We start from the raw sequence: 24,742 nt of genomic DNA, 5'->3' as shown, positions 1-24,742 counted from the left end.
TGAAAAGCACTGTAATCTAACATACAAACTGGTCTAAAAAAATAGTCACCTTATTAATTAGTGCAGAAAAGGCACTGAAAAAATTAGACACCTATTCACCTTTTAAAAAAACAATAGAAGAAATTTTCCCAGCTTGATATAAAGCATAAACAATAAGAAACCTACAGCTATCATGGTGATGCTTTGTGCCCAAGGCCAGACCAAGGCACAGGCACCCATCACCACCCTTACTCAGCATACGGCTCGGAGGTCTAGGCACAAAAGAGCATAAAGAAGAGGGCACAAGAAAGGGCTGTAGAGCACATCACTTGCTGTCTCTGAAGGAAACCCAAGGAAGCTCCTAGAAGCTTTAACTGATTTTCACAAGGCCATGGGATACAAGAAACACAGTCTATCTGCTACCAATAAGTGTGTGGGCAAAAATTAAAATGTTAAGACATTTATAGCCAAAGAATGCAGTGTTAGGGCTGGGATAGAGCTCCGTGGTAGAGCATCTGCCTAGCATGTGTGAAGTACTGGGTTCCATCTCCAGCACATGAAAACCCTTTGATGAATTTCTAAAGCAGCATTACAGGACAGTGCTGGTGAAAGAAATTCTTTAGGGCAAAGGTTGAGATAAAGAGTTCCTAAACATGACTTCAAAAGCTCTATAACTTTCCACAAGAGGAAAAATGGATAGACTGGAGTTGATCAAAATTAAAAACTGACCAAATGTGGCTTATTGCAAGTAAGATCTCACTTGTGTAGGAGGCTGAGTAAGGGAACACGGGTCTATTAAAGTTAGGATCAGTCTTCAGTGACCTCAAAACTAAGCTCAGTACATACTCAGCAGGGATAGTTTTCTGACCAGATCATCCTCTTCTGCTCCTGGGGCATCAATGGCTTACAATGTGTGGCTTTTTCCAACTGCCCATTCTCTGGTTCCTCAAGAGTGGAGGTCAGCCTGCTGTATATCATCTCTAAAAGTAAATTAGGGGGAAAAAGAATTAGAAAAAAATTAAATCCTTTCAAACAGAAAAGAATAGAGAGGCTGGGAATGTGGCTTAGTGATAAAGTGCTTGCCTAGTATGCGTGAAGCCCTGGGTGCGATTCCTCAGCACCACATAAACAGAAAAAGCCGGAAGTGGCGCTGTGACTCAAGTGGTAGAGTGCTAGCCTTGAGCAAAAGAAGCCTGGGACAGTGCCTAGGCCCTGAGTTCAAGCCCCAGGACTGGCAAAAAAACAAAATGGAAATCGTCGTGTGTGGGGCATTTTCATGGTAGGAATCAGTAAATTACTATTTTATTGGTCATCCAAGCTTAGTAAAGAAGATATGAATAATACAACTTAAACATGCTGTCTGTCGCTGCTAGACTGTGAACAGCCCAGGAGAGTGGGCAGTATTCTCCTTCCACTCAGCACTCACCTGGTTCAGCAAGGACACCGTTCAAAGTGACGCTCCAGCATATCTTGATACTTACTGAGTAAACTAGAATATTCTTCCACGTCCATGTCCGGAGTGTGAGCACATCGTAGGTTGCTGCGGATGATGTACAGCTGCCCCATCCCTGGCAGAGCATCTAGAGCAAAGCCTCAGCCCCGTGGCACTCAAAAGAGAGCATCTTACACCTGTGCTTCATGTCGCCTCTGCCAGACACCAGAGCCCCTGCTCTGTGCACTCGCTACGCCCGCCCTGACAGCCAGCTGTTCACCCCTGGGCAGCCAGCCACTGCTTGGGAGGTCCAGCTGAGCAGGTGCTGTGTGGGCCGGGTGTGAGCCACCGGCCGCCTGTGAGGGGAGAGGTGTGACTTCCAGGTGGTGCTTTGGAGGTGTCCAATCCCTGAACTGAATGGAGTGAGGGTTCTTGTTAAGTGTGCAAATCCCAAGGCCATGTCCCTGGACTCATGGGTTTCTTGCTGGGGTGGTGTCCCCAGGCGGGAGGCGCAGGAGGGAACAGGTCTGCTAGATCTGCCTGGCTCCGTAGGTCTCTCAGCACCTACCTCCTCCTCTTCTGTAACCTACCCAGGCCTCTGTATACTGCGTGGCCGCTGTCCTGTGGACAGCAGCCAAGTTCAGTGTTCCCCGTGACCACAAGCTGGCCCTGCCACGCAGGCTCAAGAGCCTCCTCCTGGACATGGCCAGGTGCCGTGCCTCAGAGCGGCCATCCGCAGCTGAAGCCATCAAGGTAATGGAATCAGACAGTCCTGGATGTATGTGGGCAGCCTGAGGCCACCACCTTGGCCTGCAAGGTTGGGAATCCTCTTGCCTGTGCAGGCTGCAACTTGGGGGTGGGTTGTTTGGTGCCATGCATGTGCAGGAACTGGTCCTGGCCCAGTTCTGCAGGGGTTCTGTCTCCTAGTTTCTGGCCACTTGCCTCCAGCACACCCAGCAGCCCATACATACTGCCCAATAGCAGGCCAGGGACTGGGGAGCAGCTGCCTCCCTTCTCTAAGGTTTCTCGTCACAATTGGGATGGACAGGAAGTTAAGAGCCCTAGAGAGGAGTCTGAAAAAGCTTCTCAGGGATGGGGCTCTGCAGAGAAGTCCCCCAGAGCCCACCTGTCTCTAGTGCTCTCTGGAGCACCCTGGGAGGAGGAGCCGGTGTCGCAGAGTGAACACCAAGAAGCTCAAATTAGCCTGCCCAGATACCTCCCTGCTTTCAGGTATGTGGGAGCTACCTCCTTCAGCGAGGCATGGACAGCAGGAAGATTCTGGCCCACCTGTGGGCCTCCACCTGCAAGGTAAGATGATGTGCCCCCACCCTCAGGAGCCTGCTTATGTGCCTGCCCAGGAGGCAGCTAGCTCCTGCTGCTGCATAGACCAGTGCAGAACCAGGGAAGAGCTGGTGAACAGCCACCCTCCCGAGCCCTCCTGAAACCCTGCTCAGGGAAGCTGCTGATGGCTGAGGGACTTCTGGAAGTAACCCTCAGGTGGTATTTACAGGTGCCTGTGGTCCTCTTGGTGTCCTGACTGGGAGGACACATCCAGAGCAGGTGTCCATCTTCATGATGGCAGGTGGAAATCCCACCCCCAGAGCTCTGCCTTCCCCTGCAGATTTAGGCGCCGCTTTGTGCACCATTTCCAAGCTTATCAGAGCTGTGTGTAGCAGGAAGGTGGGCTAAGAGAGGCTCCTGCTCCAAATCCCAGGTTGCTACCCCTCAGGGACAGGCTCCTGCACCACAGAAAACCCCTTGGATTAGCCTGCCTTGAGGCCAGAGGCTACAGAGCAGGGGTCCAACTCTGCCTCAGGTTCCCTGAGGTCCCCTTGCCAAACATTTGTGACCTTGCTCCAGATCCACCCAGAGGAAGAGGCCACTGGCCTCCAGAACACGTTCTCTGTCGTTGAGCTGAAGCGGTGCACAACTCCTGTTCCTGAGCCCTGCCCAGGTGGGTCCTCCGCTCCCAGCTCCCAGCTGCCCCTGCGACCCACACCCACACTCACAACTGCACCCCCCAAGAGCCCAGCCCTAAGCGGACACCCACGGTCACCCCAAAGCCAGGGCAGTGGGTGCCCACCAGCCCTCAGTCCCCTCCTCCCACTCAGAGCTCAGCTCCAGCTCCTTCTGTGACCTGCAGGACCCCACCTCACCCTCATGCAACCTGTCCACAGTCTTCCTCCCGAGGGAGGCCCTCCAGCAGGAAGAGGCCTGCCCTCAGAAGCCCTTCAGTCTCCCAGCTGTGTTGGCCTTCCTGCTTCCCCTTGTGCCCATCGGCGCCTTCCTTGCTGGGCCTCGCCCTGCGTGGCACAGAGGAGGCTCTGGGTCAGGGGGAGGACATGGCACCCAGAGCTAGTCCCAGAGCCCAGCTTGGCACAGAGGAGCCCCTGGTTAGCATAAGGGGGCCCGACAGGTGGCAAGGCCTGCAGCATGAGCTCACACTAGCACATGCACCAGGCTTGACTGTCCCTTCTTCCTGTGTCCCAACTCCTGTGACCTCCAGGCTTCCTGCCTATCAGCAGTGACACCAGGCTTATGGCTGGGCCAGGGCCAACCTCCTGCCATGAAGGAGCCTGTGAGCTTCCAGCAGCTGTCACCTCTGAGGCCACTCTCTTTAAGCCCATTGTCCTTGCTCAGGATGCAGGTGTGGCCAGGTGAGTGTCCATACCCCAGCTAGCCGTTTTCATGCACAGAGGGCCCCTGAGCTTTCTTCTGCTCTTCCCACAGAGATCAGCTCACCTCACCCACAGGGACAACTGAGAGGCCCAAGGAGAGGAGCAGCCCGCTGGACAGGGAGAACACAGGAAAGCAGACAGCACAGGAACTTTCTGGGGCCAGCAGGCCTGATCAGCTGGTGGCTGACCCAGGGCCACCGGGAGCAGCCGTGGGATCTGCGGAGGCCTCCATGCCTTGTGGCTCAGCCCCCGAGGGTGCCTGCCCTCCAGGCCTCATCCTTACTGCACAGCAAGAAGGGGACACACCAGCAACCCCGCCTCGGGAGGCCCCAGCCTCGTCCCCCCAGCACAAGTCAGATGGGCAGGCCCCATCCAGAACCACTCCACCCCCAGGAGGCCTCTTGGGCAGCCACAGTCCACATCCCCCAAGAAAGCCTCCCAGGAGCAAGGCCACTGAGCCAGACGCCTCCCGGCTGGCTGCCCGGGACCCCATCCTGGCTGTAGCGAGTCCAAACAGCCCCAGGGGCCAAGAGAGCCATCTGGACAGGCCTCGGCCATCAGACCGAAAGCGCTGTCCCTCCAGCGTGGACACCTCGTCCCCTCCTAAGACGGCCGCCTGCCCCTCCCTGCAGGAGGCCATGCGCCTCATCCAGGAGGAGTTTGCCTGCGACGGCTACCTGGACAACGGGCTGGAGGCACTGATCATGGGTATGAGGCTGCCCTGGGGGAAGCTGAGGGTGGGGGGAAGCCAGGGGATGCAGATGCAGTCTGGCGAGACCCGCTTACCTGTGTCCACCAAGGACGGTGAGGAGGGCCCGGGGAGAGTCTCAGAGCCTCAGGCACACTTGCCACCTGGCCCTGGGGCCGCCTCCTCATGACCCAGAGTCAGAGAGCCAGGAGCACGTCATTTCACATCCTCACCCGCCTAATCACTTACAAAAACAGGGGAGTACATTTATGCCTTGAAAGACCTCACCTTTGCCACCTTCTGTGGTGCCATATCTGAGAAGTTCTGTGACCTGTACTGGAATGAGCAGTTGCTGCAGAATCTCTTCAGAGTGGTCAACGGGCCAGCCTCGGCCCCCAAGAGGTGGGTGTCCAGACCAGCCTGCCCCTCCTGGGACCCCATGTGGGCCAGTCCCCCGCATCCAGGGACACGTCGCTACTCCTCCCAGTGCCCTCGCTCCCTGCTGAACCAGCCCCGTTTCACAGGGACTCTGGGCCACTGGTGTTTATGGTTGTGGGTGCAGCGGGAGGTTGTGCCGGCCCCCCCTCCAGAAGAGCCAAAGTAGCCAGAAGCAAGTACAAGTTTTCCCACCGCAGCCTGTCCCCACCTCAGGAGCACTTCTGTACCTGAGAAGGCATGCCGAACTGACCTGGCTTCTGTCCAGCAGGGCTGTGGGGAGCCAGAGCGGCAGAGGAGGGTGATTGGGTCCCAATCTAACCTAGTGTGAGCTGGTGGAGCTCTGCAGTAGGGGCCTCTGCATGAGCCCAAGGCCTCACCCGCTCGGGGGGCGCCAGCCAGTGACTCACCAGTGATTCTCCTTGCCAGCACTCCTGAGGAGCAGAGGCCTCCACCCCCAAACTCACCTGGCAGCTGCACAATCTCCAGCAAAAGGCCCTCGCTGCACAGGCCTGGTAAGAGCTGTAGCCTGCATCTGCAACTGCCCCTGATCTCACGGGGCCTCTGGCTCCCTCCTGTGGTGACCAGGAAGTTGCAGAAACGCCCCAGCATCAGACACTCCAGGTGCCTGTGGGACTGGAGTCTGTCAGTGCAGAAGCCCTCTTCCCCAGCAGCCAGATGCTGGGGCCTGGGGGTCATCCCAGAAGCATGAACCACAGAAACACTCCAAGCTGGTGCTCGGTGACATTGCTAGCCAGGAGTCCCAGGGCAACTGAAACCTGATTTCCCAAACCAGTCTGAGGAAGTCAGGGTGGGTTGGCCAGACAGACAAATGGGCCGCCAGTAAGAGGCTGGAGCACGAGGTCCAGCCACTCGGATGGCAAAGGCCACCAGCACAGATGGAAGCCTTCGGAGTTGATAGAGTTTAGGGTATCCTGAAGGATTTATGAATGGAAGGGTGGATATGGGTTGATTGTGAATGTCCTGGAAAAACAGATAGAGACCTGGGAGAGGACAGAGCCCAAGCCTACAGGAGTTGCCTACTGCAGTGCAGTGCCCAAAGGGAGCCCAGTGAGGGAGCCTCCCTCCCGGCCGCGCCTGTCCCATCACAGCCGTACCGTGGCCCCCGGACTCCACTCAGCTAGCAGCCTTTCATGGAGGTTCCCAGGCCTTCCCCTGTGGACAGAAGTGGATGTGCTTCCCACTGACCCTCACCTCTTTATTTCAAGGCAATGAGAAGCCAGCTGCGGCGCGTGGCAATGGAGGCCCCTGCTCCCCCACAGCCCTGTCTGACAGAGACTCCGATGTGCTCTTACAAGGAAACTTTGAGGTGGGATTTCGGCCTCAGAAGTCAATTAAGACTGCAGGAGAGCACCAACCCAAGGCAGAAGCGGACAGGCAGCAAGGCCCAGGCCTGAAGCCAGCTGGCAGGGCCTCAGAGCCAGACTCAGTGGCACGGCTGAGCAAACCGGAGGAGAGCGGCCGCGCTGCATCACCAGGCCCAGCTGAGTTCCAGAGCTGCAGCCCCGGCTGGTCCAGCGCCTTCTATGAGGCCGACTGCTTTGGTGCTGATGTCTACAACTATGTGAAGGATCTGGGGAGGCGGACGGCCAATGGACACCTAGAACCCGAAGCCCAGAGCCCAGTGAGTGTAGGGCCTCTTCCCACTAGTGCTGGGGGAAGAGGGGACCTGAAGCTCTGAGCCCAGTGAGTGGGAGGACTCTGCTCATTGGTGGGGGGTGGGGCAGGGGGACCTGCAGCCCTGAGCTCAGTGGGTACAGGGACTCTGCCCACTGGGGCAGGGAGGGGCGGGGAGGGGGTCACACCGAGAGTGGCCAGACAGATCATCCAGACCACCCAGGGGAGAAGGCAGGCTCCAAAAACTCCCTGCTGGGCCTATCTCCTCATGCCCTCTAATGGCAGTGTTGGGTCCAACAGCACTGATCTGCACAGCTGGGCAGCAGAGTGGCTTCTCTCTCCTGCGCCCTAGCCTGTGGCCCCAAAGGATAGTTCTCAGAGGGCCACCTGATCCTCAGGACAGACGGCGGGGCCCTAGTGGCCCCAATCCTTCTGCTGTCTTCCTCACCGCACATCCCCACCCTTAGTGCTGTGTACGATGAAGCATCAGGGAAGATGTCCTTCCAGGATGCCCAGCTCTCCACCCTCTTGCCCTTCCAGGCAGCAGAGAACAAACCACTGCAACAGCAGGTGCCAGCACTGCCGCTCGCTGTCATCTTCCGGCCACCCAAAGAAACAAGTTTAGGGGGAAGAGGCCAGAGTGGGCTCAGCATCTCAGAGCAACACGGCATTGGAGACAGGGCCTCCCTTGCCTTGGAGAGAGGGCCTCCCTCATGTCTGAGCCAGGGCCTCCCTCACCCTGGAGCTGGGGCCTCCCTGGCCTTGGAGGCAGGGCCGCCCTCATCTCAGAAACGAGGCCTTGCTTGCCTTGAAGCCGGGGCTGGCCTGCAGCTGAGCACTGACTGGTCCCAGTACCTGGGCTGTGCTGTTTGGGATCACAAGGGCCTGGACTGTGCTGGTGGGTGGGATAGCCAGGGTCCCAGTGCCTGGATTGTGCTGATGTTTGGGACCAGGGGGTCCCAGTGCCCAGGCAGTACTGATGTATGGATCGGGAAGGTCCCAGTGCCTGGACTGATGGGTGAGATTGCAAAGGTTCCCAAGTCTGCCCAGACTGGCTTTTAACCTCAATAGTCAGATTTTAGCCTCTTGAGCAACCAGGATTACAGCTATGAGTCGCTAGCACCCAGATTTGTGAGTTTTAGGTCATGTAAGTTTATATAAGATTAGTTGAAAACATTCTTTAAAAACCTATTATCCAGTATTGGACAGTGTTGCTGACAAAAATATCAAGACTGAACTATAAACGGAGGTTCCTGAGGCCACCTCTTGAGTGGCGAGCCATGCTCTGGAGACTAGTAGGTGTGATCCCCCGCGGGTCGGAGAGACAGGCAGCATCCAGTGGCTCTCAACAGACAGGTGACGAGGTGAATGGAGCCAGCGTCATGAGAGACCATGGGTGGACAGCCGTGGACACCTTCAGACCTGGCTCTGCCCAGCAGACAGAACACAGCTCCAGGGCAGGGCTCGCACCATCCCCACCACACCGTTCCAAGACAGGGACTTCACTCATGTCCACCCGCATGGTCCAGTGGGGAGCCTCAGATACGCACTGTCCATGGGAAAGGGAAGGCAGTGTCACTGCTGAGCCCTTGGGTGGAATGAAGGCCCATGTGACTAAGGAACTGGCATCTTGGTTTTAATTCACTTTAACTGTCTAGACTGCCTCTCACCAGTGCCTCTGTGTAAGACCCAGACACTATGCTGGCTGCTTATGGTATGGTACAGCCTGGGAATGACTCTGCCCTTGGCCCAGAGAGGGGACTGGCTCAGCCAACCATGGCATGGGAGCTCAGGATCAAGCCAGGCTGATGTTAGAGCCCAGGCCCTCTAGAACTCAACCAAAGTGGAGGCACATCAACAGGCTCCCTGGAGGAGAGGGAGCCGTGTCCTCCAGCACCTCCTCCACGGACCAGTGCACACCACCTTGTGCTGGGTACCTACAGAACAGCAGAGGCCCTGGCTCTCCCTCCGGAGAGTGCAGGGTCCCACAGACCTTCCCTTACAAAGCTGGTCAGGGTCCATACGATTAGCACCCCCACCTCTGTCCCAACCGAAGCTCCTGCTCACATTACAAGCAAAAACTCAGATCCTAGGTAGATGGTGTTTACCCACTTTCACTCACATAGAGAAACTAGAAATAACCGAGCAGAAACCTGTTGCTCCTCAGTGTCTAGCCCCACAGCAGTTTAGCCCATGGGCTCCAGAATGCAGGACATAACTGGAATCCACATGGCTGGGCTTCTTGAAGACTAACTTTAAAAGGAAGACAACCTCAAGAACTACTGGATGTACGCTGGGCAAACCCTCAACCTCAGTGGACCCCTCAGTGCGCTCAGCTGCATGAGGTCCTGGAGGCACCCAGATAGGTGCTTCGGGTAGGAAACAAACATGGGCTGTGGCTTGACTCCACCAGGTCCTGGAACACGGTAGTCACACAAAACCCCACTCTGCCAGCACTGGCCCTTGAGACCGCCCAGAGCCTCACAAGTGAGGGTCCTAGCTGGGCTCCCCCACGACTGGGGGCAGGCAGACTGTGCTAACTAAGCTCGAGACTGCTGCAGCTGGCAACGGGCAGGATGGGGGGGGGGGGGGGCGGAGGAAACTCCCTGGGCTCCCTGGGGCTACACCAGGGGAAGGACAGCCTCAGTTTGCTGAGTGGGCCTCTACCCTGCGGACCCTGCCCCGCAGCTGACCCCCCAAAGTGGGAGGCCTCCTGAGTGTAAGTTTAAGGATACTGAGAAGGGGAAAGTGGGGCCAGCCGGGGGGAGGGAACCAGATCTCAACAGTCATGAGCACATCTCAGGGAGGATCAGGTCTCTGGGACAGGTTAGGGTTCTGAGGTGGGGCCTTGGCCAACCTCCAGCCCACACCCAGGTGCTGGCATCCTTGGGGGATCATGCCACAGCTTCACAGTGGGCCAGTGCAGCTAGCTTCCCTCTGGGGTGCTCACTGGCTTGTCTTCGTCCCTGGTTCCTCTCCTCTTCCTTGGGACAAACAGTTTCAGTTCTGGTGCCCAGCACCCCAGGACAGCCTCACCTGCCATGCATCCTTTCAAGCCAACCTTCTTTCCACGTCTGCACCCTGCATGGAGGCAAGCTAGGCCTGAGTGATGCTCACTGCTCCCTCTTAGGAACTGGAACAGCAGCTCATGATAGAGAAAAGAAACTACAGGAAGACCCTGAAGTTCTACCAGAAACTCTTACAGAAAGAAAAGCGGAGCAAAGGTAAGGAAGGCCTGAGCATGGCATGCCAGAGGCAAGATACGGCACGGCAACCCGGCTGTGTGCCCACGCCACTCTGTCTACAGGCTCCGAGGTGAGGACCATGCTGTGTAAGCTTCGAGGGCAGCTGGAGGAAATGAAGTCCAAGGTGCAGTTCCTCAGCCTGGTCAAGAAGTACTTACAGGCAAGTGCCCCATCCTCCAGCCTGGAGCAGCTGAGCACAGCTCCAAGGCAGGGTTCCTCCTGCCATTGGCACTGCAGAACGGGCCGTGTTGGGTCACAAATAGGCCAAGTGAGAGGCCAGCGGGGCCCAGGACCCCTGTCCTCCCCGATCTGCAGCAGGGAGATCCCACATGGGCACCCAGCACTGATGGCTTTTTTTGTCCCTTCCTCCCAGGTCCTGTATGCAGAGCGCTGGGGCCTAGAGCCCTGCTCCCTGCCCGTGATTGTGAACATCGCAGCAGCCCCCTGCGACACACTGGACTTCAGCCCCCTGGATGAGTCCTCCTCCCTCATATTCTACAACGTCAACAGGCCCCCGTGTGGGGGCCAGCAGAAGGCCCGCATCCTGCAGGCTGGCACACCTCTGGGGCTCATGGCCTACCTCTACTCCAGGTGCGCCCAGGTACCCGGAAAGGCCTGCTGACCCCAGGGCCCTGAGATTCTGAGAGCAAAGGGGAGAAAATGAGAAAAGAACAAGGTCCTCCAGACGTGAAAGGATGCAGGGAAAGCCCCCTGTCCAGAATGGGCCAGACTGGCGGTGTTTTTGTTTGTTTGTTTGAGTCTGAAATGACCTGTTTTATCTTCCACCGGCTATGTGGCCCAGTTGCTGGCCAGAGCAGTCTCAGCCATGGGCCCCACAGGCCCCAGTGTGGCCCTGGTGCTGGTCTCAGGGTGTGCTACAGCTGCACTGCTGGAAAGCAAGGGATTGGAGATGAGCCACAGGACTGACACACCATAGGCTGTGAACATAAACACCGAGGTACAGCCTCGATGCCATACGAACCACCACCATCAAACACTCCATTAACTAGCTGTGGGCTCCTGGACTCCCACCCTGATCCATGGCCACCTCCAGAGGCTCCCGGGAGCCAGACCAGTGGCCAAGCTCGGTTGGTGTTGGACATGGTGTCCCCCACCCAGAATCTCGGCAGGTGGCTTGCAAACCCTCACCTCTCTGCCCTTCTGTCATCAAACTCCCCAGACTGTCAGCCCCATGTGTGATGCTCCTGGCAGCGCTTCCAACACCCACAGGCGTGGGTGCTGGGGAGCTGTGGGGGCCTCTCCTGCCCTGGCACCAGTGGGCACTGAGCCTCTGTGGACACACAGGGTGCTCTACACATCCACCAGTGCACTTCCTCCAAGTGTACAGCAGCTAACCCTTGCTACCCAGGATGCAGAACAGCAGATACCAAGGGACCATGCCAGTGACAGTGGACATGGAGCAGGAAAGGCCCTCACCCCAAATGGCCAGAAGTTCAAATGTGACCAATTCCCCCTTCACTTGGCTGGAGGAGTCTGCTGACAAACAGCATCCATGTACTCAATGTAGAACTCACTCACACATCAGTGTCATAACAGAACTCAGTGTACTCAATGTAGAATTCAGGGTACTCGCATAGAACTCTTTCAGTGTACTCGTGTAGAACTTGCTCTGTACTCACACAGAACTCAGTCAGTACATGCACGTAGAACTCACTCACTGTACCCATATAGAACTCACTCACTGTACCCATATAGAACTGGCTCAGTGGACTCAAGTAGAAGTCGCTCAATGTACTCATACAGCACTCAGTGTACTCAAGTAGAACTCTATACTCAGAGCTGTGTACTGAGGTAGAGCTCAGTGTACTCCTGTAGAACTCCATGTATGTGTAGAGCTCACTGTACTTGCATAGCGCTCTGTGTACTTGTGTAGAATTCCATGTACTCATACAGAGCTGTGTACTCACATAGAGCTCAGTGTACTCACGTAGAACACGATGTTCTCACTCTCAGAGATCTTACATCCCAACATGTACACAACTCTCACCCACAGGTCTCACATGTTGTTACACACCTCCCCCACATCTATACCTACAGACATCTCACACTACCTACTCACACTCATAAAACTTCAGTCACACCCGCTCAGAAATCTGGCACATTTTCACACACAGAACATATTCCCACTCACCTCAAGGCACCTTCCATGTGCCACAGCATGGGCCACAGGGAGGGGCCAGGCCCACTGGAGGCCAAGGCCTAAATGCTGCCTTCCCCCACAGCGATGCTTTCCTTGAGGGCTATGTTCAGCAGTTCCTCTACACCTTCCGGTACTTCTGCACACCACATGACTTCTTGCACTTCCTCCTGGACCGCATCAGCAGCACCCTGTCCAGGTACTGCCCTCACAGGCCACTAATACCTGACAGGTCCCGAGGCACTTTGCTCACCCCATGAGGGACAAGGTGCATGGGATCCCCCTGGGAAAGGACAGAGACCGGGCTGGGCAGCCACATGCTATGAGAGGTGATGGGGGGCTGCCACAGGGCAGCAAAGAGGGGCACGGGCACATGTGGGAAGACGAGAGCCCCTCTCAACAGCTGAGTAAGGACTACTGAGGAGAGGATTGAGGGGAAGGCTCTGGTCAGGACCACCGAGGAGGAGGAGGAGGAGAAGGAGGAGGGGGTGGGGGAGGGCTCTGGTCAGGACCACCGAGGAGGAGGAAGGCATGAGGGGAGGGCTCTGGGCTCTGGGCTGACCAGTCTCCGCCCCTGCTCTCCCAGGCACCCACTCATGCCTCACTGAAGCCCACCTCAAAGCGTCCCCTCTACTTCTAGGGCCCACCAGGACCCCACCTCAACCTTCACAAAGATCTACCGACGGAGCCTCTGTGTCCTGCAGGCCTGGGTGGAAGATTGCTACACTGTGGACTTCACAAGGAATGCGGGGCTGCTGGGGCAGCTGGAGGACTTTATCTCTTCCAAGGTGACCACTGCCCCATCCAGCCTGACTTGCACTCTAGCTCCCAGAGGGAGGTATGGCCCTTGCCACAGAGGTGGCCATGACCCCCTCAGCCATGCTTCTGCCTAGATCCTGCCCCTGGATGGCTCTGCTGAGCATCTGCTGGACCTCCTGGAGGTAGGCACTGACCAGCGGGCTGACTGTGCCTCACGAGGCACAGACCTAGAGGACCCCAAGGAGGCCGAGGAGGACACCAGACCCTTTAACGCCCTCTGCAAGAGGTTCTCTGAGGATGGCATCTCCCGGAAGGTGAGCACTTGTGCTGGGAGAGGGCTTCCTGGGAGAGCTGCTGCCCACGGACAAGGCACACACACACACACACACACACACACACACACACACACACACCTGCACACATGTACACAGGCATAGACACATGCCCACAGATATGCACTTGTGCACATAACATGCACCTTGTACATGTCCCTCACCGCCATGATGGGCTAGTACTTCCTGCCCTGAGGAAGCACAGTTAGGGCTGCCTGAGGGACTCAAAAGAGATGTGTCCTGTTATGATTCCGGACCTTCAGGGCAGAGATCTGGGTGGGAAGATCTACTGGGGGAACAGAGGGGCTTTCCACCAGTGTGTGGTGGCAGTTCTGAACCTCAGCAGAGCACTCGTGGGGATCGCTGGAGTGACCAGGGCAGAGGTCCCCACGACACAGCATGGAGGGAGGGATCTGCCCTGGCTCCACCTGAGCTGGTCTCAACAGACCTGGGCTGCACTAGTCTGTCCTGGCCCCGCCCTGCCCATCCCCTGGCCCGTCTGACCTGGAGGGGCGGCCTGGCTTGCCCGCAGAGCTTCTCCTGGAAGCTTCCTCGGGGCAACGGGCTAGCACTGCCGCACAAGGAACGCCAGTACACCATCGCGTCAGCCCTGCCCAAGCCCTGCTTCTTTGAAGACTTCTATGGTCCCTATGCCAAAGCCAGTGAGAAGGGGCCCTACTTCCTGACGGAGTACAGCACCCACCAGCTCTTCACTCAGCTCACGCTGCTGCAGCAGGTGTGTGGGGGCCATGGACACCAGAAGGGGCCCAGGACTTTGCACCTGGGCTGGCTGTGTGTGCCGTGGCATGAGCACCGGGACACTGACGTTCAGGGGCGCCTGGAACAGAGGTCAGCAGCAGGACGTGTTGGCCAGGCACATAGGTCTGGGAGTGCAGCCACCTGAAGCAGGATGAGCCCCCCCGGGGGGGGGGAGCAGACTGGAGCTCCAGAGGCATGGGACATGCGGGCCACCATAGGCTGGGCGTCCCCTGCCAGGGCTGGGCCAGACCCAGGCCCTCGCCAGCTGAACCTAGAGCACAGGCCTCCTTCCTGCCTAGCAGGCAGTTGTCTTGTGTCTAAGCAACCCACCCTCCTTAGAACACTGTTGTGACATCTGACCTTTGGGACAGCAAGACAGCGTGCTGACCATCTGCTTCCATGTCTCCCGCAGGAACTGTTTCAAAAGTGCCACCCTGTCCATTTCCTAAACTCACGGGCCCTGGGTGTCATGGACAAAAGTGCAACCCTCCCCAAGTGAGTGACCCCCCGCCCGGGTCCACACAGCCCTCCCCAACAACTGACCCCTCCCCAGGGTCCACGCAGCCTTCCCCAAGCGAGTGACTCCTCCAGGGTCCATGCAGCCCTCCCCAACGACTGACCCCTCCAGGGTCCACACAGCCTTCCCCAAGCGAGTGACCCCTCCCCAGGGTCCACGCAGCCCTCCCCAAGTGAGTGACCCCCCCAGGGTCCACGCAGCCCTCCCCAAGTGAGTGACCCCTCCCCAGGGTCCACGCAGCCCTCCCCAAGTGAGTGACCCCCCCAGGGTCCACGCAGCCCTCCCCAAGCGCGTGACCCCCCCCCAGGGTCCATGCAGCCCTCCCCAAGCGCATGACCCCCCCCCCCCCCGAGTCCACGCAGCATACCTGAGTGGCTCCTTCCCAGGGAGGCTGGAGTCCTTCCTTTGGGAGGGGGTGGGAGGCCCCTGTGGGTGCTCTGGCTGGGTTTTGTCCTGAGGGAGGGCTCAGCCCCGTTGCACCCTGCCCGCCCCCCAGCTCTGAGGACAGCAGAGCCCCGCCACACATCCCAGGTGATTCACACTGTTTCTCTTCCAGAGCCAACTCTTACGAGTCTCTGTCTACCAAGACCTGCAGCCTATTCCTACCCAATTATGTCCAGGACAAGTACCTGCTACAGCTTTTAAGAAACGCAGATGATGTCAGCACCTGGGTAGCTGCTGAGATCGTGACAAGCCCCACCTCCAAGGTAGGCAGGCTCCTACTCGGGGTTAGAATGCAGCCCCCGCCAGGGCTGGCCTTGGAAAGCCAGACATCCCTTCCCCACACTGCCTTGGAGCCACACTCACGCCACGCCAGAGGCCACAGCGCATGCCACCACACTGGCTCCGCACTGTATCCGTGTCCACGTTCACAGCCCCTTACACTCCCGCTGCAGTCCTTCACAGCATCCCTCTCTAGGCCTTTGAACACGGTCCCTCATGCACACCCTACACAATCCAGGGGTCCCTGGCCAAGCAAGAGTAAGAGGTCCTGAAGTTCAAGCCCCAGTACTGAACCAAAAAACAAAACAACTGAGCATGTCATTTTCCTCCTTTCAGCTGCAGGTGAACTTGCTGTCCAAATTCCTGCTAATTGCGAAATGTTGCTATGAGCAGAGGAACTTTGCGACGGCCATGCAGATCCTGGGAGGGCTGGAGCACCCGTCTGCAAGGCAGTCCCCTGTGCGCCACCTGGGCAGTGGGCTGGGGGCACGGATGTGGGTGGGCACAGGCGCCAGGGGTCTCACCTGGACTTCCATCTCAGGCCTGGCGAATCCTTCCTGCAAAGATCGCCGAGATCATGGAGGAGCTGAAAGCTGTGGAGGTACGTGTGTGCAGAGTGTGTACAGAGCGGAGGCACTTGTGTGCAGTGTATGCAAAGCATGGAGGTACGCGTGAGCAGGTGCAGCGCTTGTACAGAGCGTGGAGGTACCTGTGAGCGCTTGCTCCTCCGTGGGAACTGTGGGAGGTCCCGCTGTGGACTCACTGTATGTGCAGACATGGAGCCTGCAGCAGCTGAAGCAGGTCTCTTGGGAGGGAGGCCCTTTGGGCTCTTTCCAGAGCCAGCATTTGAGAAGCACCAGGTACTAGGCCCCTGTGGTTGTCAGCACCCTGTGCTAGCCAAGTGTAAAATGTCTGGACTTTCACCCAGTCACCCGGGTGCATTTTGGTCAGAACTCTGGTCAGAATGTTGTATGGCCCCTGAGCTACAGTAGGGCACAGGCATCGACAGGGACGATGTGGGCACAGACCTCCTGGGCTGACCGCTCCTGTCTCCCTGCCGGTGCCCGACTGGGCGGCCAGGTCTTCCTGAAGAGTGACAGCCTGTGTCTGATGGAAGGACGGCGCTTCCGGGCCCAGCCCACTCTGCCCTCTGCCCGCCTCCTGGCCATGCACATCCAGCAGCTGGAGACAGGGGGCTTCACCATGACCAACGGAGCCCACAGGTGGAGCAAGCTCAGGTGTGTGCACCACCCGGCCCCACCTGGCTTCCGAGGCCTGGGCCTCTGCCTGCCCTGCTCAGCCCACCCCCAGCACCCCCTCACTCAGCACAAAACACCTCCTCACCCAGCACCCCTCACCCAGCCCCTGAGCACCCCCTCTGGAGCACTCCCTTACCCAGTCCAGTACCCTCGCCTACCACACAGCACCCCCTTGCCCAGGTAACTTCCAGCCCACTCCTCTGCAGAGAGTGTTTCCTAGTGTGTTTCCTACACAAATGGAATCCATGGTCCCAAAACAGACCCAGCAGTCGCACTGGCCTCCTGTTGTGGTCCAAGCTCCCCATGACTCTGCCTAATTGGAGCATGGGGGTGGTCAGCCTGTGCCCAGGCCCAAGGGTCAAGGTGTCTTTGCTTTCTGCTTTCCTTGAAACCCCTGTTCTCTGCTACCTTGGAGTGCTGGTCAATTCTGGACCCATCCCTGGGTGACCCACCTAGTTCCCCTGCCCAGCAGACCTGAGACCCTGCACGCTGCTGTCACGCATGCCCGGGACCCCAAACACTGACGTCACACACAGACACCACCACTGCAGTGCTTGGGGTCTACACGCCCAGACCTCAGAGAAGTCTGGCTGCCTCAGGCACTACTTGCTGGCCAAGGGCTCCTCCTTAGAGGCCAGGCTGCCGGAGATGCACCCCTGCCCATAACCTAGACATGAGCTCTACCCTCCAGTCACGCTTGCCCCTCCTCACCCCACCTCCCACCCTCCTGCCTCCATTCACCCTTCCTTGCCTCACTTCCCACCCTCCTCCCTCAGCTCGCCCCCTCCACACCCCCACACCCCTGCCTCCTGCCTTCCCTCGCCCCTCCCTCCCATCATCCACAGGGGGCAGGTGCAGCACGGTCAGGCCTTGGTGGGTGAGCAAGGCCCAGAGGACCCTGTGCACTGTGGCTCTTGCCATGATCTCCTTTTTATGGAGTTATGCACTCAAAAATAGAGCACACTAGTAGATGTGCATACTTATTTTAGGAAAAAAGGAAGCCATGGTACAAAAAGGAAAGCAAAGAAGAGATAATGGTCCTACCTAGAAAGGATATGAACATTGATCTGTGTGTTATGGGTTCACTTTCATGAGCAAAACTGGCTCTTCCTCCACTATGAGCATGCCTGAGTGCGAGGTTCCTGGTCCCCACAGGAGCAAGAGCTTGAGTTCCCAAATGTGCCGCCTGCCCCGCGGTGCTGGCCTGACACAACAGGCTGTGTTCCCAGAAGGTACATGCTGGGACTGCACTGAGGCATGGCCAGCAGAGGCACTGGGCAGAGAACCCTCATCTGCCTCGTGCCTACCCCACACTGGGAGCTTCCAGCATGCGGCTTGTTCTTATCAGATCTCGACTCAAACTGGGAGCTTCCAGCATGTGGCTTGTTCTTATCAGATCTCGACTCAAACTGGGAGCTTCCAGCATGTGGCTTGTTATTATCAGATCTTGACTGAACCACAGCCCCTTGGAGCACTCTGGGGCCCTCTGTAGCCCCTCAGTGCCCTTTGGAGCACTCTGGAGCCCTCTGCAGCCCTTCAGTGCCCATTGTGAGCTTTGGAAAGGCTGGTTTTGAGCTATCCCTGAGAACCCAGGTGTATCACTCCCAGTGACTTGTGCAATGAACATCTACTCTTTCCCCACTAAAGAAACATCGCCAAGGTGGCCAGCCAGGTGCACGCCTTCCAGGAGAATCCCTACACGTTCAGCCCAGACCCCAAGCTCCAGGCTCACCTCAAGCAAAGGATTGCCCGCTTCAGCGGGGCCGACATTTCCATCCTAGCAGCAGACAACAGAGCCAACTTGCACCAGATCCCCAGCGAGAGGCATTCCCGGAAGATTCAGGACAAACTGCGGAGGATGAAAGCCACATTCCAGTAGCCAAGGGTGCCGCTGGTGCAGGTCCTAGCTCTGGGTGCGGGTCTGAGCACTGGGCACAGGTCCGAGCAGGACCAGACCTGCAGGAAGCAGCCAGGGGTGGAGGAAACAAGGAGGGCAGCTGCTTGGGTTCTGCACCTGAAGGCGTGGAGGACTCCTCCACCACCTCCAGATCCCAAAGGGGCCTCAGAGGGGCCCCACAGGGAGGGCAGAGCCTGTTCCAAACCTGACCTCGCCCAACCCTGGGACCAGGGGGGCACCAGCGTTCAGTGCATCTGCTGGAATTTAACAGTTAATCTAGACAAACCAGAAGTAGTGGTGTAATGCCTGTAATTCCCGCACTTGGGAGGCTGAGGTAAGAAGATGGTGAGACCTGGGCTACACAGCAAGACCCTGAAAATTACCTTAAAATGTAAAGAGAATAAGTAAACTTTCCCTCATCTCCACTTGTGTCTCTCCTAGACAAATGGCTGTCATCTCTTCTTCAGAGACGCTCTCTCTCTAAGTCCCAACAACCCTCCCCCGCCCCCCCCCCCCCCCCACACGCACACACAGCCTGACTCAAAAGATCCTAAACTCAGATGCTTGCTGGGTGGTGTTTTCCTATCTGCTCAGCAGGAAAACTGACCAAAGCTGACCTCTGTACCCACAGGCTCCAAGCGGTCTGGAACCTTCCACTGGAGCCCAAGGCTCCTAAGAGACCTGGCCCTGCCAGGCGTGCACCCCCACTCACCCCTCAGCCCGCCCCACGGAGACCCCACACACGCGGCCCAGTCTCCAGCGGGCGGCGAGGAAGCACTGGGGTCCCCGTGGGGGCTCCCGGCCGCTGCCCCTCCCTGTGGCCCACGGCCCCTGGCTGAGAATAGCCCCGGTGACCGGGGTCCGGCTCCGACCCCGGAAAGGGCGCCCCACACGAACGCAGCACCAGGCAGGGGCAGCACAGGTGGGCCCTGGGCCATGCTCCACGCCGTGCGCCCAAATGTCCGGGCCCTGCTCGCGTCCCGGGGTCCGGTCCACGCCGGGCGCCCGGCCTCGCAGCCGAGCATGCGCACACCCATCCGCCGAGTTCCGAGCATGCGCACCCCGCCCACCCCGTGCCCGCGGCCGCAGCACGCCCGCGGCGCTTCGCCCAGCCCCCAGGCCGTGGTTCTTGGGGCCTGGACGGCGCCTGCCTGCCTCACGCTCGTGGGGCCACGGTGTGGCCGGATGACCGGGTCCGTGGGTCTGTCCGCCCCGGCGTCAGGCCCCACACCGGCAGAGCCCCCGGCCCCCCAGCCACACGACCTGAGGCCGCTCCCCGCTTCTTAGATTAGCGCCTCTGGTAGAGCAGCCCGTGGTGTTTCTAGGAGCGGTGACTTGTGACGGACATGCTGCGCTTTCCCAAATGCATCCGCCAGAGATGCCGGGCCCTGCTCCTCGACGTGACACGGCCCGGCATCCTGGAGCTCTCCCACAGGGTGAAGAGCTGCTGCTCGACACCCGTGCCCAGGTTCCCTCCGTCGGGCGGTGGCACCCGGCACAACCGCGTTCCACGGGTGCTGACTTACGGCGGAAGGAGCGGGCTGTCGTCGGCTTCAGCACTGTCTGCATGGCGCCCCGATGCCACACACAGCAGATTTCTAAATAAAGTTATTTCTACCGAGACCCGGCTGCGTGGCTGGTTCTGTAGTCTCAAGGGCCAGGCCCACTCCAGGCCAAGACTTCTCAGGGACCTGCCCTCCAGGCCGTCAGAGGGAACACGCCTAGCCCAGGGCAGAAGTCAGCTTTTGGGTCACACACTTAACAGCACCAGGGCCCAGGTCTGGGAGACTCACTTGTAATTCAGGTCCCCTCAGGAGAACCAAGACAACCCCCCACCACCAGTCTCCTGGACTGTGGAACTGCTATAGAAAACAACTTCCTTCTGGTGGGGATGCGAAGGCAGCTGGCCACCAGGGAATGGTCTGCCTGGTTCACCCACCCTGGGCAGTTCCTACCCTGCAGCCGACAGACAGGACTCTCCAGCTGGATCCTAGGAGTCGGGGTCACTGCTTGAGGCCCACTCCAAATAGATTCGTTTGGGATCGTAGGCACAATGAAGGAAAGGGCTTAAGGCCAGGAGTCCTTAGTTTGGGAGGGTAAACTGTGTGGGTTTTGTTTGTTTGTTTTGTAATGGTTTGTTGTTGTGTTTTGGTGGTATTGGGGTACTGTAACTCCTCTACAACTTGAGCCATGCTTCCTGCCCTTTTTATTTTATGTCACTTTTGGGGAATCTTACTGGTTTTTACCCAGGCCAGCCTCAGACCAAAATCCTCCTACCTATTCTTCTTCCATAGCTAGGATTATAAACATACCACCACCACACTCAACTTATTTGTTGAGAGGAAGTCTCACTAACTTTTTGCCCAGGCTAGTCTAGAAAAAAGACCATCCAGAGAAACTGGCATTACAGGGATGAGTCAACACCTCCAGCTGTGGATTGTGTTGTTTGTTTGGCTTTGGTTTGTTGTTGTGTTTTTTTTGGGGGGGGGGGCAGCCCTGGGGCTTGAACTCTGGGCCTGGGCTCTGTCCCTAAGTTTCTTTTGCTCAAGGATAGTACCCTGCCACTTTGAGCCATAGCACTACTTACAGCTTTTTCTGAGTAGTTTATTTGGAGATGAGGGATGGACTTTCCTGCCCAGGCTGGCTTTGAACCACGACCCTTAAATCTCAGCCTCCTAAAATGCTAGGATTACAGGCATGAGCCACCAGTGCCTAGCTATGGATGCTTTTGAGTTGACTAGTCTTCAAGGGAGTTCTAGTAATGACAACACAACCATCTACCTGGCCATACAGTGAGCCATGAGCCATGAGCCATACAGTCCTCCCTCGTGAGCATAGTAGCCACTCTAGGTGAAGGGTTGTAGCTCTTGCCAGACCCCTACCCCAGTCCTCTCTCCTGGAGGCACGACACAGGGAGGAGTCTCCCTTTGCTGCAGTGGGCTTAGGGTCATCACTTATATACAGTGAAGAAAGGAACTCCTTTGGTGTTATGAAGTGTTTATCTACTAACATAGGTGACAAAACAATTTCTCCCGAGATTAGTATGCCCAGCATTGCTTCTGTTCAATACTCTAGAATTCCTGGCTTCTCACATCCCTATCTAAGACTATTCCCATCAGGAGCAGGTAGCCTGACCCTGATCGCCATGCCTGAGGAAGCTGCCAGCAGTTCATCTGACCACCCTGTTACCACCATACTGGGAGCAAGTCTGACCACCATATGCTAAGATGAGAGGCAGATGCCCCACCAGTCCTGCTGCCTAGCCAAGCCAAGAGGTACCAGCACATGGCACCGAGAAAAAACCTGAGGACCCTGAAAACAGGCTGTAACCCAGATATCCTCTCCCAAGAAAGCCAAGCCAGACTACAAGGGACAAGTCTAAGTAAGGCTAGTCCTCTTCCGGGGCCTCGAACACAAGCCAGCAGTGTCAGTGGCTAGCCCTTGACACTGGAGTTTCATTCCACTGGAACCCATGATGGGACTCTGAGCTGATCAACTCCCCTCTGACACGCTAGTCTCCTGTGTAAAAGCAGGGTTCCAGCAGTAGTCCACCAGCTATTAGAGAGGCATCACAATGCTAGAGGCAGCAGGCATTCACGGGTACCTCAGCCTATGCTGCCTCTCCTGTCTGCTCCACTTTGAGGCCACTTTGCTTTCTCCTCCAACCTCACCTGGCCCCTTCTCTCTGGGTCTCAGATCAGGATCATACTTCTAGGCTAGCCTGAGCAAAAGGTTAATGCGACTTCTTCTCAGTGCACTCACTAGATGCACACTAAGGGTGCCAGGACAAGCTGGCCCTGGCAGCTTCCCAAGGATGTTTGGAGAATGTGTCTACCCACCTGCTCTTTAACCCAGCTCCCCTACAGATAAGAATGGTAGGTATGCACTGGGTCTCTAAAAGTGTTGAAAGGAGCCAGATGCCAGTGGTTCATACCTGTACTCCAAAACTGTTCAGGAGGCTGAAGTCTGAGGATTGCAGTTCACAAGCCTGCAGGAGCAAGAAAGCCCATGAGATCTTTATCTCCAATTAACTACCAAAACCAACCAACCCCCCCTCCCCCCAGCAAGTAGAGCAGTGGCTTAAGTAGTAGAATGTTAGCCTTGAACAAACGAGCTCAGTGACAGCACGCAAGCCTTGAGTTCAAGCTCCAGGACAGGCATAGAGGAAAATGTACTGGAGATTTGGCATGGTAGAGAACATGTTTATAATAAAAATGATCTGGCTTCAACCCCCAAAACTAAAGAAGTAATTTAATTCATTAACAATTACAAAAATAAAATCACAGCAGCTTCATCAACACAAACACCTCTTTGGGGTCCACCTCTCCACCTGTATAGGTTTTTTGTTTTTGTTTTTGTTTTGCATCAGTCCTGGGGCTTGAACTCAGGGCGTGGGTGCTATCCTGAGCTTCTTTTTGCTCAAGGCTAACACTCAACTACTTGAGCCACAGAGCTACTTCTGGCTTTTTCTGTTTATGTGATACTGAAGAATCAAAACCAGGGCTTCATGTATGCTAGGCAAGCACTCTACCACTAGGCCACATTCCCAGCACCGCCCCCCCCCCTTTTTTTTGAGTGGGTAGTTTGTGTATGTGTTCAAGGCCAGTCCTGGGCCTTGAACTCAGGGCCTGGGCACTGTCCCTGAGCATTTTTTTTGCTCAAGGATAGCACTCTACCACCTAAGGCACAGCTCTACTTCTGGCTTTCTGGTGTCTAACTTGAGATGAGAGTCTCATGGATTTACCTGCCTTCAAACTGCTGGCTTCAAACTGTGACCTTCAGGTCCTCAGCCTCCTGAGTCACTAGGACTACAGGTGCGAGCCACTGGTGCCTGGTCCACTTGTACAGTTTTAAAGTCTTCTCCAGAAGATCTTACAGGTGGCATCGTATAGTAGACAGCCTTGAGGGTCTGGCTTCCTTTACCTGGTAAAATGGCACTGAGATCTCTCCCGATGTGTCGAGAATGGAGGCACCCTTTGGTACAGACATGCCTCAGCCCTCACTCATCACCTGCTGAAAGGGCATCTTGATGTTGACAGGTACAAATAAAGCTGCTATAAACCTCTGTGCGCAGGCTTTTGGTAAGCCTCAGTTTTCAGTTCCTCTGGGTAAAACAGGAGAGACTCTAGGGTACTGTAAGGGAGAACTAGCAGCCTTCCCACCAGCATCCTGGACTGAATGCGGTGCTGTCTTGTCCTGGACTTGGGTCACTCTGGTGGTGGTGGTGTGGTGGTGCCTCACTTTATCTCTACCGGCAAATGACAGTGAGCAGCTTTTCACCACTTGCCATTTTCTGGTCAGATTATGTTCTGCTCCTCTCTGCATGCAGTCTTCTCGCCTGCAAACACACACACACTACACACTACACACATACATTTTATTTCTTCTTGTTGTCTTATTGCAATGGCCAGAAATGCTAGAATAATGCTTAGCAGAAGTGGTGCTAGGCATTCTAATCTCAGAAGGAAGATAGCCAATATTTTGCCGTTTATGATGCTAGTAGAGACACCTGATAAAACAAACTTCCTTCTGCATGTGAATGATGTCACTGGGCCCGACAGCTCATCTGATCTAGTTCCTAACGAACTTACAGCAAGGAGCCTTCCACTGTTGTCTGGTTTAATAAGTTAGATATCTCATGTGCATTTGCCAAAACCCACAACCACACTGCGGTGAGGAGGGTAACAAAGCCACACACACACACACACACACACACACACACACACACACACACGGGGCTTCATATCTGGAAACCACATACTCAGACAGACATCTTTTACACATACTCAACATACTCATACATATTCGGGGTGTTCCAGGTGGAAAGGCAGCGGTGTGTGCGGGAGGGCTTGGCACAGGCGAAAAACAAAGAGCCCCGCACGGTGTCCCCGTGCTTGCAATGGGACCAGGGTTGTTGGGCAGGTTCTTCCCCCATCGGACGGCACAGTGTCCTCAAGAAGCTGAGTCCGTCTCCAGGGTAGGGCCTGGAAAACAACCCCCGGCGCAGGGACGGGGCGGAGGAGGGGGTGGGAAGGGGCGGGGCGGGGCGGGCGGCAGGGGGAGGGTCGCGCCGACCCGGCCCGACGCGGACGCCGCCGACGCCGGGGGCGCAGAGCGCGTGTGGGCGGCACGGACGCCGCAGCCCCCCGGGTCTCGCAGCCTCCGGGTCCCCGCCACCCCCCCCCGGGCCCCCGCCGGCCCCCAGGTGCCGCCTCGACTCCGGAGCCCACGCGCCCCGCCGGG

General features: G+C 56.9%; 1 protein-coding gene across 1 annotated transcript in view; it reads left to right on the top strand.

The window, feature by feature from the left end:
- Kndc1 (kinase non-catalytic C-lobe domain containing 1) overlaps positions 1-19,002 on the top strand; it is a 44,000-nt gene extending 24,998 nt beyond the window's left edge. The window contains exons 10-31 of the mRNA XM_048334659.1: positions 1,634-1,749; positions 2,006-2,164; positions 2,642-2,719; positions 3,272-3,365; positions 3,918-4,068; positions 4,142-4,797; positions 5,035-5,179; positions 5,642-5,727; positions 6,442-6,857; positions 9,981-10,074; positions 10,158-10,255; positions 10,469-10,686; positions 12,339-12,452; positions 12,894-13,041; positions 13,147-13,326; positions 13,877-14,080; positions 14,516-14,598; positions 15,177-15,327; positions 15,680-15,802; positions 15,885-15,944; positions 16,424-16,581; positions 18,250-19,002. Coding sequence (XP_048190616.1) covers positions 1,634-1,749; positions 2,006-2,164; positions 2,642-2,719; positions 3,272-3,365; positions 3,918-4,068; positions 4,142-4,797; positions 5,035-5,179; positions 5,642-5,727; positions 6,442-6,857; positions 9,981-10,074; positions 10,158-10,255; positions 10,469-10,686; positions 12,339-12,452; positions 12,894-13,041; positions 13,147-13,326; positions 13,877-14,080; positions 14,516-14,598; positions 15,177-15,327; positions 15,680-15,802; positions 15,885-15,944; positions 16,424-16,581; positions 18,250-18,481 — 3,764 coding nt within the window. The 3' untranslated portion in view covers positions 18,482-19,002. The remainder of the gene's footprint in view (positions 1-1,633; positions 1,750-2,005; positions 2,165-2,641; positions 2,720-3,271; positions 3,366-3,917; positions 4,069-4,141; positions 4,798-5,034; positions 5,180-5,641; positions 5,728-6,441; positions 6,858-9,980; positions 10,075-10,157; positions 10,256-10,468; positions 10,687-12,338; positions 12,453-12,893; positions 13,042-13,146; positions 13,327-13,876; positions 14,081-14,515; positions 14,599-15,176; positions 15,328-15,679; positions 15,803-15,884; positions 15,945-16,423; positions 16,582-18,249) is intronic.
- Positions 19,003-24,742: the final 5,740 nt, after the last annotated feature.

The sequence above is a fragment of the Perognathus longimembris genome, chromosome 2, assembly GCF_023159225.1.
Source record: "Perognathus longimembris pacificus isolate PPM17 chromosome 2, ASM2315922v1, whole genome shotgun sequence".
Taxonomy (NCBI): domain Eukaryota; kingdom Metazoa; phylum Chordata; class Mammalia; order Rodentia; family Heteromyidae; genus Perognathus; species Perognathus longimembris.
The sequence above is the reverse complement of the archived record's forward strand: the minus strand, read 5'-3'. Positions and strand labels throughout refer to the sequence as shown.